This window comes from Zophobas morio, unplaced genomic scaffold, assembly GCF_036711695.1.
Source record: "Zophobas morio isolate AGI-343-1 ecotype UQ-CSIRO unplaced genomic scaffold, CSIRO_AGI_Zmor_V1 ptg000044l, whole genome shotgun sequence".
In the NCBI taxonomy this organism is placed as follows: domain Eukaryota; kingdom Metazoa; phylum Arthropoda; class Insecta; order Coleoptera; family Tenebrionidae; genus Zophobas; species Zophobas morio.
This window is the reverse complement of record NW_026972149.1, coordinates 6,694,328-6,711,276: the sequence shown is the minus strand read 5'-3', so window position 1 is coordinate 6,711,276 and position 16,949 is coordinate 6,694,328. Positions and strand designations below refer to the sequence as shown.

Here is a 16,949-nt window from a genome sequence, read left to right as displayed (position 1 = left end):
GTTCAAAAGTATTTAAATTCTCCTAAAACACTTAAAAAGTTCTTCCAATTTACATTAAAAAGTTACTTCTTCTTTTTGATGAATTTTAAATATAAAACAAACTTTGAAAATTTCAGTGACGTAATGAACCACTTACGTAATGTCCAGTACGTGCTTCTGGTGAATCTTCGAAAACACTTTTGTTTTTATGAGTTGAAATTTCTGGGAGGGTCCTTACGTGTTTCCAAAAGTGAAATGAATTTTTTGTGTGTGTGTGTGTGAGTAGATATTCGCTAACTGTGTCATCTAGAAGCCGCTGCAGCATCCTCCAGTGGCCATTCAAATAAAAATGAAATTCTATATAATTATTAAATTGAAAACGAGTGGAAAATGCTTTCTATGGCTCACGTTAATGTGTACCGGATGAACGTGTTGACCTAACTTCGGTTGACCGACATACGGCCCCTCCATTTCTTCGGAAGAGCGGTGAAAAATATTTTATACAGACTTAAACCAGCGACCAAGAAGTGTACATCGGCATTTGTGAAGTAATTGTTCATTTCTGCGAATACCTCGGTGAGTAGTTCTTGTGTTAATAATAAGCTCGGACTTGGCGACAAAAAGCTCGCAGAGATGTAAACGGACATGTCGTTTAAGCCCTTTATGTCTCTCGTGCCGGCTCAAAGCAACATTTTGTACTGTAAAATGAAACAATAGTGTCGATCCGGTCGGCGTTCTCGAACACGCCGTTAAAAAAGTCTCGACTTCCGGTTCGAGTTAACTAAGACAGCGATCCGCGTTGCAGTTCCGCAACAAAATGCCATTTATTCGAGCTCGGTGCTCGAAAAATTCATTAATCGTGTAAAACCATAAAAAACGACAAATGAAAATTCCTGCCCCGCTAATTTAATTCAACAATAAATGCTTTTGACATCTTGATTTAGCGTAGTAATTAAAAAAGTATGTGCTTGAAATAAATAGCGTTCACAATAGATTGCATAAATTGGGGAAACTAAGTTTGCATGATTTCTTTCTGATTTATACTGACAGATGGCAGGGGAATTTTGCGCGTTTTTCACCCCTTTAAATGCATGCTTTCACTGCACAACATTATTAAACGGTCTCTATTACAGGTTCCCGCACCAAGATGAAACTGTCGTTCATCTTCGAACTCCTGCTGATTTTTATTCTTATTGCGTTTGCTGCGTCGGCTGTTATAGGTAATGCCAATTTTATTTCGGTTTACTTAGTGTTATTTCTAATAGCGGAAAACAATACGTTTCGACTTTTTCGTTTAGCACAAATATTAGAGAGATTGTTTGATTTGGGTTGGGAGGGATATCGAATTTTCCAATTATGTACGTGGTGTGTACAGAAGCGTATTACTAAAGGAGGTAAATATTTTTCCTCGGAAGAATTCGAAACCTGTTACTTACAGGAGTTACGTCTAACTTATTACTTTGAAGTTACACCGTATAGATTAATATGTTAAATATTAATATTACATCAAAGTAGCAAAAATTTACTCAGCTTTTAGTCTTTGATTTTAATCTCTTTTGTGTATTGATTTGAAATTTGGCAAAGTTAATTAATTAATAATTCTTCAATTAATTCTCTAGGAGCATCCCACGAGCTTAAACACGCAACTAACGTTTACAAAAATGTAAGCCGATATACTGTTTAATCAGGAACGAGAGTTTTTTCCTGCTCTCGCTTCGCCGTTTGCACAGTGGCTAAAAGGAAAGCTTTGTATTTTTTTTATAAAGTACGAAGCGGTAGAGTTCGTACTTATTTTTCCTGATTCTTATAACCCGAACCCTAAAAATCTTACTATTAAAATATTTTAAATCGTCCTCAAAAGTCCCAAAATTCTGCTAATTTATCGTTTGATTTTTTTAAGTACCTTGTTTTCGTTTGGTTCGTCTTTTTTGTTAATTTTACATAGTCGGAAATCCGTAACAAATGAAATTTTATAATTTGTCTTTTATCTCTAATGATGACAAATTTCGCCCCTATTTTGTATTAGCATAAAGTCTATGCTAAAAAAATTTAGTCGCCAAAATTGGTATTATAGATCTTAGTCCCTAATGGATTTTTTTTAAAATTGTAGGAAATTTGATGGCTCTAAACATTAAAAAAATCATCTAAAATCATAAATATACCTTTAGTGGTATCTCACTTTTGTTTTCCGGAATACTAATCGTTTTCAGTTCCGGAACGTACGTGAGGAAAGTATTGTAATAGGATTCATCCGGAGAACATCTAATTTATTTTTAAATCGAGTAAACTGTTTTTAAATGAGCTAAACAATTCGTTTGGTTTAATGTTTTAAACGATTAAAAATGGCGGTTTGTCAATTCAGCTATTCGTTACTAATATTACAATTATTAGAATAATTAATTAATACAAAACCGATATTTAAAGTCAGTGTAGTTCTGATGTTATATTACTTTTGGTTTTTCCGCAAATGGCATCAAATTCCTTTTACTTGTCGAATATGAAAAAATATGTCTAGTAAATGCTATTTAAATTTTCGAAAATATCGTTCTTTTGTACTTGTCTTGAATTTTTCTGTTCTTCAATTTCTCATATTTTTTTGTTTTTTCTGTTTTTCGATTTACAATTCTTCGATAAATCGAGAAATCAAAAACTTTAAAAATCGTGAAATTGAAAAACCGAAAAATTGAAATTTTGAAAGATCGAGCAATCGACACATCAAAAAATCGAAAAATCTAAAATGTAAAGAAACCAGAAATTGGAAAATTGTCAAAGTTGAAATGTTGAGAAATTGAGAAATGAAAACTTGGGATATCGAGAAATTGAGAATTCGAAAAATCGCAAAATTGAAATATTGAAAAATTAAAAATCGTGAAATCGAGTTCAGTTTTTCATTTTTTTTCTATTTTTGCAGTTTTTCGATTTGCAATTTTTCGAGTGTTCAAGTTATGAAAAATCGACAAATTGAGAATTCGAAACTCCAGAATTTAAAAAATCGAAAAATTAAAAACTTAAAAACTGAAAAATCAAAAACGAGAAATCAAAAAACCTAAAATTAAAAAAATCAAAAAACTGAATCAAAAAACTGAAAAGCCAAGAAATTGAAAAACCCAAAAATGAAATGTAGAAAAACTGAGAACTCAAAAAATTCAAAACAGAGCAATTGAAACCTTAGTAGATCGAAAAATCAAAATAGCTCAATCTAAAAATTGAATAATTAGAAATTGGAACAGTGATAAATCTAAAATTAAAAAAAAAACAGTTAATCGAGAAATCGAAAAATGGAAGAAACGAAAGTTTAGAAACCCAAAAATTGGAAAATCGAAAAATGAGAAATTAAAAAATCGAAAAAAATCGAGAAAAAATGCTTTTCGAAAAACTGAAAAATCAAAATCCTAAAAGTCGAAATTAAAATATCCAAAAATTGAAAAATCCAGAACTTGAGAAGTTTCCAAAATTAAAATGTTGAAATATTTAAATGTTGAAATTTAAGAAATCGAAAAATTGAAAAATAGAGAAATCGAGAATTGAAAAATTCAAAAATCTAACATTAAAAATCGAAAAAATGAAAAATTGAATCGAAAAACTGAAAAATCGAGAAATTGAAAGATTTCAAAATTGAAATGAAGAATTGGGAAATAGAAAAATTGGAAAAGTGGAGAAATCGAAAATCGAAAAATTAAGAAATCGAGATGGGCCAAAATCGAAAAGTTGATAATTGAAAAATCGAAGCATTTTAAATCGAAAATTTGAAAAATTATAAAACAAAAAATTTTTTAAATCTAAAAATTGGAAAACCAAATTGTCTAAAACCGAGAACTTGAAAAATCGAAAGAACAAAAAACGAAACATGAAAAAATCAAAATATCAAAAAATCTAAAATTTAAAATTCGAAAAATGGAAGTGCAGAATAATTTAAAAATCCAAAAAATTTAAAAATTGAAAAATCGAGAAATCTAGAAATTGAAAAATTTAAAACTCTAAAAACTGAAAAATTGAAAAACCGGAAATTTATTCTTATTCTTAATCGAAAATCATCCGAAAATTCAAAAATTAAAAACTACAACTTAAATATGGGACATTTAAAAAATCAAACAGTAAAAAATCGAGAAATCCAAAAATCGAAAAATTGAATAATCAAAATATTGCAAAATCCTAAAACTGAAAATTGAAAAACTGAAACGCGGAAGAATAATTGAAAAATCGAAAAATTGAAGAAACCCAAAATTGAAACATTGAAAAATTGAGCAATCGAAGAATTGAAAAACTGAGAAACATCAAAATTTTGAAAAATAGAAAATTTAAAAATCAAAAATTTAAAAAATAGAAAAAGTAAAAAATCGAGAAATTGAAAACTCGAAAAATTGAAGAATATTGCAAAATTCCAAAAGTGAAATATTGAAAAACTAAAAACTGGGAGAAAGACTAAAGAATTGAGAAGCTGAAGAAACCCAAAACTGAAATATTGGAATTTTTGAGAAATCGAAAAATTTCAGAACCGAGGAATTGAAACATCAGAAAATCTAAAATTTAAAAATCGAAAAAATAAAAAACTGAGAAATCGAAAAATTGAAAAATCGAGAAATCGAAAATTTTAAAAAACATCGAAAAATTCAAAAATTCTTTGAAATGTTGGGAAATCGGGAAATAGAAAAGTTGAGGTGTCGAGAAATCGACAATTTGAAAAATCAAAAAATTGAAACTTTAAAAAATTCAAAAATCGTGAAATCTAAATACAAAAAATTGTAAAATCAAAAAGCGGGAAAACCCAAAAATGTAAAATTTAAAATTTCGAAAAATTAAAAAATCAAAAAGTGAAAAATCAAAAAAACGGGAAATCGGGAAATCGAAAAATTTAAAATTAAAAAAATCAAAAATTGAATCGAAAAACTGAGTCAAGAAATTGAAAAAGCCAAAACTGAAATGTAGAAAAACTGAAAAATCGACAAATCGAGAATTCGAAACTATAGAATTTAAAAAATCGAAAAATTAAAAACTTAAAAACTGTAAAATCAAAAACGAGAAATCAAAAAACCTAACATTAAAAAAATCGAAAAATTGAATAAAACAACTGAAAAGCCAAGAAATTGAAAAACCCAAAACTGAAATGTAGAAAAATTGAGAACAGAACAATTGAAACTTTAGTATATTGAAAAATCAAAATCGCTCATAATCGAAAAATCGAATAACTGGGAATTGAAACAGTGATAAATTTGAAATTAAAATTAAAAAATCGAAAAATTTAAAAAGTGCCAAATCGGAGAGCTGAAAAATCGAAAAATTTAATCGATATAAACCGAAAAGTCAAAAAATTCAAAAACCCAAAACTGAAATGTAGAAAAATTGGGAAATCAAAAAATAGAAAAATAGATCAAAAGTCTAAAGTAGATCGAAAAATCTAAATAGTTAAGAATCGAAAAATCGAATAATTAGAAATTGAAACAGTGATCAATTTTTAATTAAAAATAATCGAAAATTTAGAAACCTAAAAATCGAAAAATTGAAAAATCGAAAGATTGAAAATTGAGAAATTGAAAAATTTCAAAAATCGAGAAATTGAAAAACCGAAAGTTGAAAAACTGAGAAATGGAAAATTCGAAAAGCCGAAAAAACGAATATTCGAAAAATTGTTAAATAATTTATTTTTTTTTTCCGAAAATCTCCGTTTCTGGAATAAAAACTCCAAACGGATTCATGAATCACAACTTCATTACTAGATTCATTTTTTAACGTTCAAATAATATTTATTAGGCAAAACTGTAACGCATGACGTCATCAATTTTTAGGAAGGGGGCGTAAACGGATAAATTTTGCTATTTCAAAGCTAAATTGTAAAAGTTGTAAAACAATCTTTATTTTTTTTGCAAAAATCTGTATGCTTAGCGTAAAAATTCAACACGGATTCATAAACCACAAGTAGAGGAGTATTTTATTTTATAAAAAACATATAGAAAATTTAACAACAAGCAGTCCTGTACTTTCGGAGATTATCTGTCTAATAAAAATTGACACAGATAGACAGACAGACAGACAGACAGACAGACAGACAGACAGACAGACAGACAGACAGTGAATAACGTCCAACATAAAATTAGAAGAAATTGTTTGAATATGTTTGTGAATTTTAAAATTATAGATTCAATTCCTTGAGTGGCACTTCCGGTTTGTAATCCACACAGAAGAAATGAAATTTTATATCTGCATGAAGCTGTTTTAAGAAGTTAAAATTTTTAATTGAAAAATTCGTGTGGCTTCTACGAGGCACTTTAATGAATAATTTATTGCAGTTAATTGAAGAAACCTGGACGTTTCTTAGAATTTTACAAGAAAACGTGCTTTGTTAAATTTTTATAAGTAACGTGCCTTCGCGCTGGACTTGATAAAGTTAATTAATTAATTAACAGGGCCGAAGTAAAAGAAGCTCTCGACGAAATCTAACCCTTTGACAAACAATCTCAATAAATAATGAAATCAGAAAAAAAAGTGCGAAAAAACCTTCATTCCAATTCACTCCCGAATAATTTTAAAATAATGACGGCGATGTGTGAAACCTGTTTCCGCTGTTGGTTTTATGTAGTTATTACGAAACAGAATAAATCATTTGATAAAAATCATGCAAATGCTGCGCCATGCATCTCCCGAAACAATAAAATTTTTAACCTAAATGTTCCGAACCAGCGACTTGATTGAAATAATTTGTTCGCAGATTCTAGGGCCTTGCACAATACTAAAAGTGCTATAACACGAAAACATGGGAAAATTACTCATAAGAGACGCCAAGACTCCACTACTAATAAATACTGTAGCTGCTCCACGAAAATCTGCAACTGCTGCAGGGAATTTAATATACCCGTAGTTTCCTTACAAGGACCTGGATGTGCTTCACTTCAGTACCTGAAAGGAGATCGTCTAGCAATTTCGATGAGCTTTGGAGAGCGGGTACTCACGAACACAACGATTTCAAGTAAGACGTTTTATTCTTATATTTCAAACTCAACTCCTTTGTCAAGCTAGTTTATTTAATTCGCTTAGAGTGGCTATAGCGCCATCAAACGTAATACATTTACAGAATTACCCACCATTGTTCCTTCACACAAATTCCGATTTCTTTATACTCTCTAGAAGCACGTTTGATCCCATCAAATTAAGTTACAAACACTGGCGTTTACATAATTTGATGCATGTGTTGCCACAAAATGCCGGGCGTAGAATTAGAAGCTGCGCATTTATGGAGACTGAACATTAGAAATTCCGCAAACTCTCCAGAGTCTAGCTAATTACTTTTACCAGCCCTAACAATTTTGCACCCTTTTAGGTTTTTAAGCTTAGAAATTGATTACGCTGTTTGTAATTATTCGTTCGTATACGGACGCACTAACCCTAGGGACGCAGGTTTAAATGGAATTTTAGTCATGTGTGGACGCAGCACTGGATGCAGCTTTTTTAATTTAGCGCTGTTAAATCAAAATAATTGAACTTTTAAACCTGGTGTGAGGACGTTAAATTTTGCTGTCACTTGTCACTTGAGCTGCGCATAATTAAATATTCGAGTTGAATGAAAATAATTTTTAGCTGGGTTTTTTAAAATCGTTGTACGTTACAAAGTAATTTATTAGTGTGGTAATTTTTTATGTAAGGTTATTTCGACCGAACTTCCCTCGCCCTTGAAGTACAGCACAACAAATGCCAGATTTGCGGTGCAAGTGCGGGCACTGTGAGATATATTTCAAATAGACAACCAACGAGAAAAAATGCTTTTCGAAAAACAGAAAAATATCGAGAGATCGAAAAATCCAAAAATCGAAAAATTAAAATATCCAAAAATTGAAAAATCCAGAAATTGAGAAGTTTCCAAAATTAAAATGTTGAAATTTAAGAAATCGAAAAATTGAAAAATCGGTAAATCGAGGAATTGAAAAATTCAAAAATCTAACATTGAAAATCGAAAAAATGAAAAATTGAAAAGTCAAAAAATCGAAAATCAAAATTTAAAAATCGAAAAAGTGAATCGAAAAACTGAAAAATTGAGAAAGTGAAAAATTCCACAATTGAAATGAAGAATTGGGAAATAGAAAAATTGGAAAATCGAAAATCCGAAAAACGAAAAATCGAAAAACCTAGATATCGAAACATCCAAATATTAAAAACTGAAACATCGAGTAATCGAAAAATCAAAAGATCTAGAAATCGGGGAATAGAGAGGTCGAGAAGTCAAAAATCGAAAAATCAAGAAATCGAAATAGGTTAAAATCGAAAAAAAAAATAGAAAAATCACAAATCAAAAAATTTTAAAAATCGAAAATTTGAAGAACCGAATTATCTAAAACGGAGAACTTCAAAAATCGAAAGAACAAAACAGGAAACATCAAAAAACTCTAAAATATAAAAATCGAAAAATGAAAATACAAAAGAAATTAAAAATTCTAAAAATTCAAAAATTCAAAAATGGAGAGATCTAGAAATATTGAAAAGCTGTAAAATAGAAGAAACCCAAAACTGAAACATCGAAAACTTGAAAAACGGAAAACGAAATATCAAAAAATTAAAAATCAAAAATTTCAAAAATAGAAAAAAATCGAGGAATCGAAAAATTGAAGAATATTGCAAAATTCTAAAAGTGAAAAACTAAAAAATGGAAGAAAGATTGAAGAATCCAAAAGCTGAAGAAACCCAAAACTGAAACATTGTAAAATTAAAAATCGAAAAATTTAAGCACCGAGAAATCGAAACATCAAAAAATCTAAAATTTAAAAATCGAAAATTTCAAAAATTGAGAAATTAAAAAATCGAGAAATCGAAAAATCGAAAAATTGTATTGCAAAATCCCAAAACAGAAATATTGAAAAACGAAAAACGGAAGCAAAAACTGAAGAATCGAAAAATTTAAAAAACCCAAAATTGAAACATTGAACAATCGAGAATTCGAAAAATTTAAAAACCGAGAAATTGAGAAATTGAAAAATTCCACAATTCAAATGAAAAATTGGAAAATCGAAAATCCGAAAAACGAAAAATCGAAAAACCTAGAACTCGAAACATCGAAATTTTAAAAAATTGAAACATCGAGTAATCGATAAATCAATAGATCGAGAAATCGGGGAATAGAAAGGTCGAGAAGACAAAAATCGAAAAATCAAGAAATCGAAATAGGCTAAAATCGAAAAAAAAAAATTAAAAGTCACAAATTAAAAAATTTTAAAAATCGAAAATTTGAAGAACCGAATTATCTAAAACGGAGAATTTGAAAAATCGGAACAACAAAAAACGAAACATCAAAGAACTCTAAAATCCTAAAATAATAAAAAAAAAACAAAAAATCTGAAATATAAAAATCGAAAAATGAGAATACAAAAAAATTAAAAATTCAAAAAATTCAACAATTGAAAAATGGAGAAATCTAGAAATATTGAAAAGCTGTAAAATAGAAAAAAAAAATGAAGAAACACAAAACTGAAACATCGAAAAATTGAAAAACAGAAAACGAAACATCAAAAAATTGAAAAATCGAAAATTGGAAAATCAAAAATTTCAAAAATAGAAAAAGTAAAAAATCGAGGAATCGAAAAATCGAAAAATTGAAGAATATTGCAAAATTCCAAAAGTGAAAAACTAAAAAATGAGGAAGATTGAAGAATCCAAAAGCTGAAGAAACCCAAAACTGAAACATTGGAAAATTCAGAAATCGAAAAATTTAAGAACCGAGAAATCGAAACATCAAAAAATCTAAAATTTAAAAATCGAAAATTTAAAAAATTGAGAAATTAGAAAATCGACAAATTGAAAAATCGAAAAATTGCACCGCAAAATCCCAATTTAAAAAACCCAAAACTGAAACATTGAAAAATTGAGAAATCGAAAATTGAAAAATCGGGAAATCGAAAAATCGAAAATTCGAAAAGCCACAAACCAGAAAATCTAACAATTGAGTTAATAAATCGAAACACTGAAAAGTCGAGAACTAAATTGAAAAATCGAAATACTGCAAAATTCCAAAACTGAAATATTGAAAAATTGAAAAATGGAATAAAAACTGAAGAATCGAAAAACTGTAAAATCCAGAACGTGAAAAATTGAAAAATTGAGAAATCGAAAAACTAAAAGTCGAGAAATTGAAAAGTCGAAAAAATGAAGAATTGAAGAATCGAAACACTGAAAAGTCCAGAAATCGAGAATTGGGAAAATTAAAAAATCAATTAATCAAGAAATCGAGAAATAGAAAAAATTTAAAAACCGAGAAATCGAATAATTGTCCAAAAGAAAAATCAAAAATCCAAAATTTTAAAAATCGAACAAAATAAATCGAAAAATCGAAAAATCAAAAAATTGAAGACTCGAAATATGTATTGCAAAATCCCAAAATTGGAATATTGGAAAACGAAAAACGGAAAAAAACTGAAGAATCGAAAAATTGAAAAAAATCCAGCACTGAAACATTGAAAAGTTGAGAAATCGGAAAACTAAAAAATCGAGGAATAGGAAACTCGAAAAAGCGCGGTCGAAAAATCGAAAATTTGAAAAATCAAAAACCTGAAAAAACGAAAAATTGAAGCATTGAAAGATCAAAAATTTTAAAAATCGGAAAATTAAAAAACCGAAACTTTAACATCGAAGAAAAAAACTGAAAAATCTATAACTTGAAAATTCGAAAAATTGAAAAATTGAGAAATCGAAAAATCAAAAAATCAAAGACTCGAAATACTGAAAAATCCCAGAAGTAAAATATCGAAAAATTGAATAATCTAAGAAAAATTTATGAATCGGGAAATTGAAAAATCGAGAAACTAAAATATCAAAAATCTAAAAATTGAAAAATCAAAAAATTAATATAACGAGAAGTCGAAAAATTGAAAATTCGAAATCTAGAAAAATTGAAGAATCGAAATATTGAAAAATCCCAAATCTGAAATATCGACAAACGGAAAAATCGAAGAAAAACTGCAGATTCGAAAATTTAGGAACGTCAAAAATCGAAAATTTGAAAACCAGAAAACTGAAAATCTAAAAATTGAAGAATTAAAAATCGAAACATTGAAGAATCGAATTATTGCAAACTTCCAAAGCTGAAATATTGAAAAATGAAAAACTGAAGAATCGAAAAACTGAAAACCTTAAACTGAAACATTGAAAAATTGAGAAATCGAAAAACTGAAAAATTGAGAAATCGAAAAGTCGAAAAATCGAAAATTTGAAAAGCCATACACCTCAAAATAGAAGAAGTGAAGAATTAAAAATCGGAATATTGAAAAGTCGAAAATTTAACATCGAGGAAAAAAAATCTATAATTTAAAAATTCGAAAAATTGGAAAATTAAAATACAGAAGAACTGAAAAATCGAAAAATTGAAAAATTGAGAAATCGAAAAATCAAAAAATCGAAGAATCGGAATACTGAAAAATCCCAGAAGTAAAATATCGAAAAATTGAAAAATCTAAGAAAAATTGCAGAGTCGGGTAACTGAAAAATCGGGAAACTGAAATATCAAAAAATCGAAAAATAGAAAATCTAAATTTTAAGAACCTAAAAATTAAAAAATCGAAAAATTAATATAACGAGAAGTCGAAAAATTAAAGAATCGAAATATTGAAAAATCGCAAAACTGAAATACCGACACATGGAAAAATCGAAGAAGAGCTGAAAATCGAAAAATTGAAGAATTAGAAAATGGAAACATTGAAAAGTTGAAAAATAAATTTAAGAATTGAATTATTGCAAACTTCCAAAGCTTAAATATTGAAAAATGAAAAACTGAAGAATCGAAAAACTGAAAACCCTAAACTGAAACATTGAAAAATTGAGAAATCGAAAAACTGAAAAATTGAGAAATCGAAAAGTCGAAAAATCGAAAATTTCAAAAACCATATACCTCAAAATAGAAGAAGTGAAGAATTAAAAATCGGAACATTGAAAAGTCGAAAATTTAACATTGAGGAAAAAAATAAAAAATCTATAATTTAAAAATTCGAAAAATTGGAGAATTAAAATACAGAAGAACTGAAGAACCGAAAAATTGAAAAATTGAGAAATCGAAAAATCAAAAAATCGAAGAATCGAAATACTGAAAAATCCCAGAACTAAAATATCGAAAAATTGAAAAATCTAAGAAAAATTGAGGAATCGGGAAATTGAAAAATCAAGAAACTGAAATATCAAAAATCTAAAAATTGAAAAATCAAAAAATTAATATAACGAGAAGTCGAAAAATTGAAAATTCGACATCTTGAAAAATTGAAGAATCGAAATATTGAAAAATCCCAAATCTGAAATATCGACAAAGGGAAAAATAGAAGAAAAACTGCAGATTCGAAAATTTAGGAACGTCAAAAATCGAAAATTTGAAAACCAAGAAACTGAAAATTTAAAAATTGAAGAATTAAAAAATCGAAACATTGAAAAGTCGAAAAATAAATTGAAAAATTGAAGAATCGAATTATTGCAAACTTCCAAAGCTGAAATATTGAAAAATGAAAAACTGAAGAATCGAAAAACTGAAAACCCAAAACTGAAACATTGAAAAATTGAGAAATTGAAAAACTGAAAAATTGAGAAATCGAAAAGTCGAAAAATCGAAGAAGTGAGGAATTAAAAATCTGAACATTGAAAAGTCGAAAATTTAACATCGAGGAAAAAAATTAAAAATCTATAAAATTTAAAAATTCGAAAAATTGGAAAATTAAAATACAGAAGAATTGAAGAATCGAAAAATTGAAAAATTGAGAAATCGAAAAGTCAAAAAATCGAAGAATCGGAATACTGAAAAATCCCAGAACTAAAATATCGAAAAATTAAAAAATCTAAGAAAAACTGAAGAATCGGGAAATTGAAAAATCGAGAAACTGAAATATCAAAAATCTAAAAATTGAAAAATCGAATAATTAATATATCGAGAAGTCGAAAAATTCAAAATTTGACATCTTGAAAAATTGAAGAATCATCTTGAAAAATTGAAGAATCATCTTGAAAAATTGAAGAATCGAAATACTGAAAAATCCCAAAACTGAAATATCGACAAACGGAAAAATCGAAGAAAAACTGAAGATTCGAAAATTTAGGAAAGAACGTCAAAAATCGAAAATTTGAAAACCGAAATACTGAAAATCTAAAAATTGAAGAATTAAAAAATCGAAACATTGAAAAGTCGAAAAATAAATTAAAAATTGAAGAATTGAATTATTGCAAACTTCCAAAGCTGAAATATTGAAAAATGAAAAACTGAAGAATCAAAAAACTGAAAACCCAAAACTGAAACATTTAAAAATTGAGAAATCGAAAATCTGAAAAATTGAGAAATCGAAATGTCGAAAAATCGAAAATTTGAAAAGCCATACACCTTAAAATAGAAGAATTGAATAATTAAAAAGTCGAGAAAGCAAGAAAAATGTGAAAATCAAACAATTGATTAATTAGGAAATTGAGAAATCGAAAAACTGAAATCTTAGAAACGTCAAAAATCTGAAGAATCGAGAAGTTTAAAATCGAGGAATTGAAAAATGGAGCAGTTGAAATATGGAAAAATTGAAAAATCGAAAATTCGAAAAATTGTTTTCTTTCACAAATCTCGATGTCTATGATAAAATTCATAACGGATTCATAAACCAAAACTTCAGGACTAGGTTATTTTTTAACATTTAAATAACATGAACGGCTAAATTGTGATTAACGATTTTGTTTCTGATAACCTTAAACGTTTACACGATGTTAAAACATTTAGTTTCTGAGATTATCTGTTTAATAAAAATCCGGACAGACGGCAAAGATAGACAGACAGACAGACGGAAACTTTTCGTATTCTAGGGTTCATGAAACATCGAGAAAATATAAAAGTAGCCAGTTGTCCAATGAACTCGATTATAAAATAAAAAGCAGTTCTATTTCGCTTATTAAATTTGTCATTAATTTTTAGCACAATCGATCACTAATTAAACTCAGTAAAATATTTCAGCTCAATTTAATCAACTGATGTGGCAACAGATCATCGCGTTTAATAACGTCCATAATTATTCTCACACATGAGCGTTTTGCGCGCAATATATGCAACTTTGTACTAAATTAATATAAATCATTTACGGAATCCAGTGTTTGCAGCAAAACAAGCCAAGACTATTCCAACTCGCCGTTTGCCGAATAACATAAATATTGAGCTGTATTTGTTTTAGGTAAAAAACCCCGACCTGTCTGCATGCCTTTACCCGGCGGAGTTTCGAAATTCTGTGGCCGTGTTTACAACATCGGCCGTAAGGGTGACGATTTTAAAGCCTGTCTTGGTCTTGAACTGCGCGCTTTAAACGACGTCGAGGCCGCCCTTCGTGTGTCCTGTTTCCGTTTTGGTCCCAACGGTCTCCGAGTAGAGCCTTCGCAGCCGCTGCCGGTCGTAGAGAACGAAGACGATGATGATGATGACGACGACGACGACGACGACGATGATGATGATGATGATTACGATTTCGACGATGACGATGACGATGACGATGATAACGAGGTGGACTCGGCGGATTATGGGACGTTCAGCGTGTTCGATGACGACTTCATCGGGGAGTACTTCGCGGGGGGGAGCTCGGGGGGTAAGAAGAAGCGGCCGGCGAAGCCCGCCGCCACCACCACCACCACGAAAGCTCCCGTGCGGAGAGTGATTCCGAAGCGCAAGCCCACGCGTGCGAGGGTGCCCGTGAAAAGCTCGACCGCCCCCGTCAAACTGCAAGCGACGCAAGTTTCGGGTGTGATGAATGGGGCGAGCAATCCGCCAGATATGCAGACCCCTGCCGAGAAAGTTCCTTCGTCACCCCACGAATCAATTGCTGCCGTGACTGTTATGTTGCAAGGTCCCTCCGGAGCGGGGTCCCAGGGCGCCGCCGTCGACGCGAAGCCCGTCGAAGTTCTTTCCACCCCGGCGTCTATAGACACACCAGCCCCGACCGCCACGCAAACTACTCAACAAATGCCGGATGTGTCTACAAATGTCTTAACTGAACAGCCAGTCGGATTGATGTCCCAGGGGACTATATTGAAGGATATTACTGAAGAATCCATTAATCAGAACTTGGAGACGACAACCCCATTCGAGAACGCGGAGGCTATAACGATCGCTCCGAACAACACAACTAAAACAATTAACAAGAAGGAGAAAAAAGACGAGTCGGAAGAAGACGACGACCCAATTTCTGAAGTTGTTGGGGAAGTTATAGAGGATGAAGTGGACAGCGACGAATCAACTACTAACGAGAACGACAAAGATATTGATAAACCTACTACTAATAAACAGAAGTCTAAAGATGTTTTAGATGACATTGTTGACGGAGTAGTGGACACTTTTGCCGACGATGACGATTCTGATGAAGCTTCCACGACTAAAACGAAACCTGTGGCTGACGATGACGATGACGATGACGACGATGAAGACGACTATGAAGTGATTGACGACGATGATGACGACGATGACGACGACGACGACGACGACGACGACGACGATGAAGAAGAAAGCAGAAGTGCGCGAAAACGTAAAATGAAAAAAAACAGAGGACGGCAAAGTCGTGACATGTGGTTAGACAGACTACACTGGTAATTCCGAAGCTCTTTCAGTATTTATGTATTTATTTATTTATTGTTATTTATTTTACACTGTACATATGTATGTAATTAATTCCAACAATGTGCTCAATTACTACTTTATTTAAATAAAATGAAGCCTGATAGCTGAAGCAAATTTTTCTGTACCCTGTAAAGTAATTGTCAAAGTCGAAAACATTAAACTACATAATTTACATAAAAGTTCCCACCCCTCCTACTACTATTATTTCTTTGGCGATAATTAAGGGAAATACTGGAATAAAAAAAATAGAAGAATCGCAAAGTTGAAGAAACCAAAAATTGAAACACTTAAGGATGGAGAAATTGAAAAATTTTGAAACCGAGAAATTGAAACATCAAAAATCGAAAATTTCAAAAATCGAAATTCGAAAACTCGAAAAATTGAACAATCAAAATGTTGCAAAATCCCAAAACTGAAATACCGAAAAATTGAAGAATTGAACAAAGATTTATGAATCGAAAAGCTGAAGAAACCCACAACTGAAACATTGAAAAAGTGAGAAATCGTAATATTTGAAAACCGGAAAATCGAAACACCAAAAAACCTAAAATTTAAAATTCCAAAATTTCAAAAATCGAAAAAATAAAAAAATCTGAATATCGAACAATCGAAAAATTCAGGAATCGGAATATGTATCGCAAAATCCCAAAACTGATATTGAAAAATTGAGAAATCGAAAATTCGAAAAATCGAGGTCGAAAAATATTAGATTTGAAAAACCAAAGACCCGAAAATCGAAAAATTGAAGAATTAAAAAATCGAAACATTGAAAAATTGAAATATGGCAAAATTTCTTAACAGAAACATTGAAAAACTGAAAAATGGAAGAAAAATTCAAGAACCGAAAAATTGAAGACTCGAAAAATTGTAAAATCCCAAAACTAAAACATTGAAAAATTTAGAATTCGAAAAACTAAAAAATTAAGAAATCGAAAAGTCGAAAAATCGAAGTCAAAAAATCGAAAAATTGAAAAGTCAAAAAACTGGAAAAACGAAAAATTGAAAAAATCGGAAAATTAAAAAACCGAAAATTTAACATCCAAAACTGAAAAATCTATAATTTAAAAATTCGAAAATTGAAAAATTAAAAAACAGGAGAATTGAAGAATCGAAAATTGAAAAATTGAGAAATCGAATAATCGGAATACTGAAAAATTCCATAACTAAAATATCGCAAAACTGAAAAATCTCAATTTGAAAAATCTAAAAATTGAAAAATCGAGATCTTGAAAAATTGAAGAATCGAACTTGAAAATTTCCAAAACTAAAATCTCGACAATTGGAAAAATCGAAGAAAAACTGAAGATTCGAAAATTTAGGAAAGTCAAAAATTGAAAATTATTGCAAATGTCCAAAGCTGAAATATTGAAAAACGAAAAATTGAACACTT

The 16,949-nt window shown here is 29.8% G+C and overlaps 2 protein-coding genes across 3 annotated transcripts in view; one reads left to right on the top strand and one right to left on the bottom strand.

The window, feature by feature from the left end:
* The window catches only part of LOC135141918 (uncharacterized), a 35,089-nt gene that overhangs the window by 14,468 nt on the left and 3,672 nt on the right, over positions 1–16,949 (bottom strand). Inside the window, exon 1 of one of the 2 annotated variants that reach the window (XM_064073509.1) lies at positions 137–233. The exons of the other annotated variant lie outside the window; for it this stretch is intronic. The gene's annotated coding sequence lies outside the window, so the exon portion shown is untranslated. Of the gene's footprint in view, positions 1–136; positions 234–16,949 lie in introns of those variants that run through there. 2 annotated transcript variants of the gene reach the window in all.
* LOC135141696 (coiled-coil domain-containing protein 1-like) lies at positions 465–15,662 on the top strand. Its single transcript, XM_064073013.1, has 4 exons — positions 465–555; positions 1,113–1,199; positions 6,683–6,940; positions 14,130–15,662. Exons 2-4 carry the CDS (start codon positions 1,127–1,129, stop codon positions 15,530–15,532), a joined length of 1,734 nt encoding a protein of 577 aa, XP_063929083.1. The 5' UTR covers positions 465–555; positions 1,113–1,126; the 3' UTR covers positions 15,533–15,662.

Coding starts and splice junctions, on each gene's coding strand:
- LOC135141696 (XM_064073013.1), top strand. CDS start 1,127: ATGAAACTGTCGTTCATCTTCGAACTCCTGCTGATTTTTATTCTTATT. Junction 1,200..6,682: donor TGCTGCGTCGGCTGTTATAG/GTAATGCCAATT, acceptor ATTTGTTCGCAG/ATTCTAGGGCCTTGCACAAT. Junction 6,941..14,129: donor CACGAACACAACGATTTCAA/GTAAGACGTTTT, acceptor TATTTGTTTTAG/GTAAAAAACCCCGACCTGTC.